Here is a 3,063-nt window from a genome sequence, read left to right as displayed (position 1 = left end):
AGAAATTGAAGGAACCATGTAGGCTGAGTTGGGCTAGTTGCCTGCTCATTTTGGGCTTGGGCTTTAGATGGGGCAAAAGGCTTACTTGAAAGGGGTGCTAAATGTCAAACAAGTATTGTAAGCATGTAATTATGTACCCTTTTTTTTTTAAAGAAAAAAAGGATTTACCAAAGTTTATTGTAGCAATCATTCCAAGAAAAAGAACGTAAATAAATATTATTGATATCTTTTTAAAATTGTCGAGGGTGTTAGGATACCTATCCATCCTTTCGTACAGATGAAATTAACCCTAGTGGAATAGATAAATATTGGGAAGTGATTTTTAACCCTCACTTATTTGATTAGTGTCCCCCATTTTTTAAAGTTTTTTTGTGTTAAATCCACACTCTATTTTATAATCTTAAACTTTTATTTCTTGCATAAATCCTTAAATTAAACTATCATACACATTGTTTTTATGAAAATACACTGCCACTTTTCAAATTTTGCATTATTTTGATTATAAAATTGAAATTTCTCTTTAAATCCTATTTAATACACTAATTAAGGTTTCATGGGTATTAGGGTTGAAAGAGAAATTTTTAAATATAAAATAATTTAAGCATAGTTAGTAATGTGGGATTCTGATCAAATAGGTGGCGTCTAAAAGTCATTGCCCCTAGATATTTTACATTTACTTCAAGGGTGTCAAATTTTTGGGTAAGATCAAAGTTTGTATAGGTCCAGACCCAAGTAAGTGTTGATGTTGGGTTTTGATATTTTGGGTTGGGCCAAGTCTACCTTGATAGAAAATCTAGGTCACTATACCCGGATTAACGGGTTTAATTACGTAAAAATATTTAAGGTTTATAACTTTGAAGAATAAACCTGTACAAATATAATTATTTATAAAATTAAATCTGCACATGTGATAAAAAAATTCATGAAAATCTTGGAAAAATAAATTTTATATGTCAAAGTCAAACAAATCAAACATATGCTTAAAAAATCAAACATTTATAGGTATTAATATTCTTCCTATTGAAAGTTAAATTTCAGATGTGATAAATAAATCAAACATAACGTGGATGCGATCGCGCTAGCGAACATGCCCCACGAATTCATTATCCCTAGCATGAAGCCCTATGACGGCACAACCGACCCAGATGATCACATAGCCTTATACAAGCAATGAATGTTCACTGTCTCGATACTCCAAATGCTAAGGGAAGCTTGCTTGTGCAAGAGTTTTGGTTCAAGTCTATCTAGTCCGGCTCTTCAATGGTACACTAACCTCCCAAACGGTTCAATCAACTTATTCGCACAGCTTACCGACACCTTCGTGGAGCAATTCGCCAACAACAAGAAACTTGAGAAACTGTCGGCCAACCTGTACAGAGTATACCAGAAAAAAGGGGGAGCCATTGAGAGAATACGTCAGCAGATTCAACAAAGAAAAAATCTTCATCCTTTCCTGTAACCCTGAGACGACCATAGACGCCTTCAGGAAGGGTCTCCTCCTGGATGGTGAATTATACAAAGAACTGACAAAGCTTGGTTGCACCATGATGGAAGACGCCTTGGCCAGAACGGTGATTCAAATAAGGTGGGAGGAAGATGAGATGAATCGGGCAAGTCATGCCAGGGATGACCTAAGGCGGAATGATAAGAGGCCAGAGCTCAGATTGATTGAACCTAGTCACCAACCCCCTCCACGCAATCTTAACAAAGTCAGAAAACCATATGACTGCCAGCCACTTAGAACCAACAACAGACCAACCGGATCGAGTCGATACAAAATCCCAAAGTACAACCTCATCTCGAACCGGCCCAGGTTGTAGCAATCATGAAAGGAATAGGGTCTAGCGTTAAGTGGTCAGGCAAGCTCAATGCCAAAGCAAGGAGAGACACGACCAAGTGGTGCGAGTTCCATGACGACCATGGACATAACACCGCGAACTGCATTGCCCTGCGGTTGGAGGTCGCTGCATTATTGAAGAGGGGACATCTCCAAGATCTGTTGACAGATAAAGGGAAGAATACCATCAGCCAGAAAAGCACGAAAGAAACATCTCCACCTTCATGGGAACCTACGCTAAAAGGATTCTGCTCAATCATCTTAGGAGGGTCAGAGATCAGTGGGGTCAGTTATTCCTTAGCCAAACGCTACGCCAGAGCCAAAAACAACCATGAAATCCAATCCATCCATCCATCCTCTCGGTCACACACCCACCAGGTAATTCAGTTCAAAGATGATGGGCTAGTCACCTTGGCCGCCCCTCATCACGATGCTCTAGTCATTTCCTTCCAGATCGCCAACATCCTGGTCAAGAAAGTATTCATAGATGGGGGGTCCTCGGCAAACATTCTTTTCCTTGAAGCAGTAAAGGCGATGAGTCTGGAAGAAATAAACATCAATAGACGACCAACCATACTGGTCAGGTTCAGTTTCGAGCAGAAATACATCATCGGAGAGATCGTCCTTCCTGTTTACGCTAGCGGAGTAAACAAGCAAACCGTTTTTCTAGTGATCGACTATCTTTCACCATACAACATCATCTTCGACCGACCTTGGATCCACGACATGCGAGCTATTCCATCCACCTTTCACCAAACGATCAGGTTTCGTACAAAATGGGGAGTAAGGGAAATCAAGGGCGACGCTAAGGTTTCTAGAGTTTGTTACAAGAACGCCTTCAAAAGCAGGTTGGATCGACCATCTCTGGAAGAGTTGGATGAAGTACAGATACACTCGAAAGGCCTTGAAAGAAAGACCCATATAGGTTCTTGCCTTAGGCCTAAGACAAAAGAGAAACTCATAGAATTCCTCAGACAAAACCAGGTTTGTTTCACCTAGTCCCACACTGACATGACAGGAGTTAGCCCAGAGGCAATGGTCCACCACCTCAAAGTAGATCCGGATCACCCGCTAGTGAAGCAAAGGCGAAGGAAGTTCGCACCAGAGTGCAATCGGATTGTCAATGAAGAGATTGACAAGTTACTGAGTAATGATCTGATTAGAGAGGTCCACTACCCCGAATGGCTAGCAAACGTTATGGTCGTAAAGAAAAAGAACAGAAAGTG

At 40.5% G+C, this 3,063-nt stretch overlaps 1 protein-coding gene across 1 annotated transcript; it reads left to right on the top strand.

Annotated features, from left to right (window-relative positions):
- Positions 1–1,825: 1,825 nt before the first annotated feature.
- On the top strand, positions 1,826–2,836 carry LOC116127873. The gene has a single exon (XM_031413563.1). The coding sequence runs from the start codon at positions 1,826–1,828 to the stop codon at positions 2,834–2,836; it is 1,011 nt and encodes a 336-aa protein (XP_031269423.1).
- Positions 2,837–3,063: the final 227 nt, after the last annotated feature.

The sequence above is a fragment of the Pistacia vera genome, unplaced genomic scaffold, assembly GCF_008641045.1.
Source record: "Pistacia vera cultivar Batoury unplaced genomic scaffold, PisVer_v2 Contig100, whole genome shotgun sequence".
Lineage (NCBI taxonomy): Eukaryota > Viridiplantae > Streptophyta > Magnoliopsida > Sapindales > Anacardiaceae > Pistacia > Pistacia vera.
Note: the sequence above shows the minus strand (reverse complement) of the source record. Positions and strands in the feature narration are given on the sequence as shown.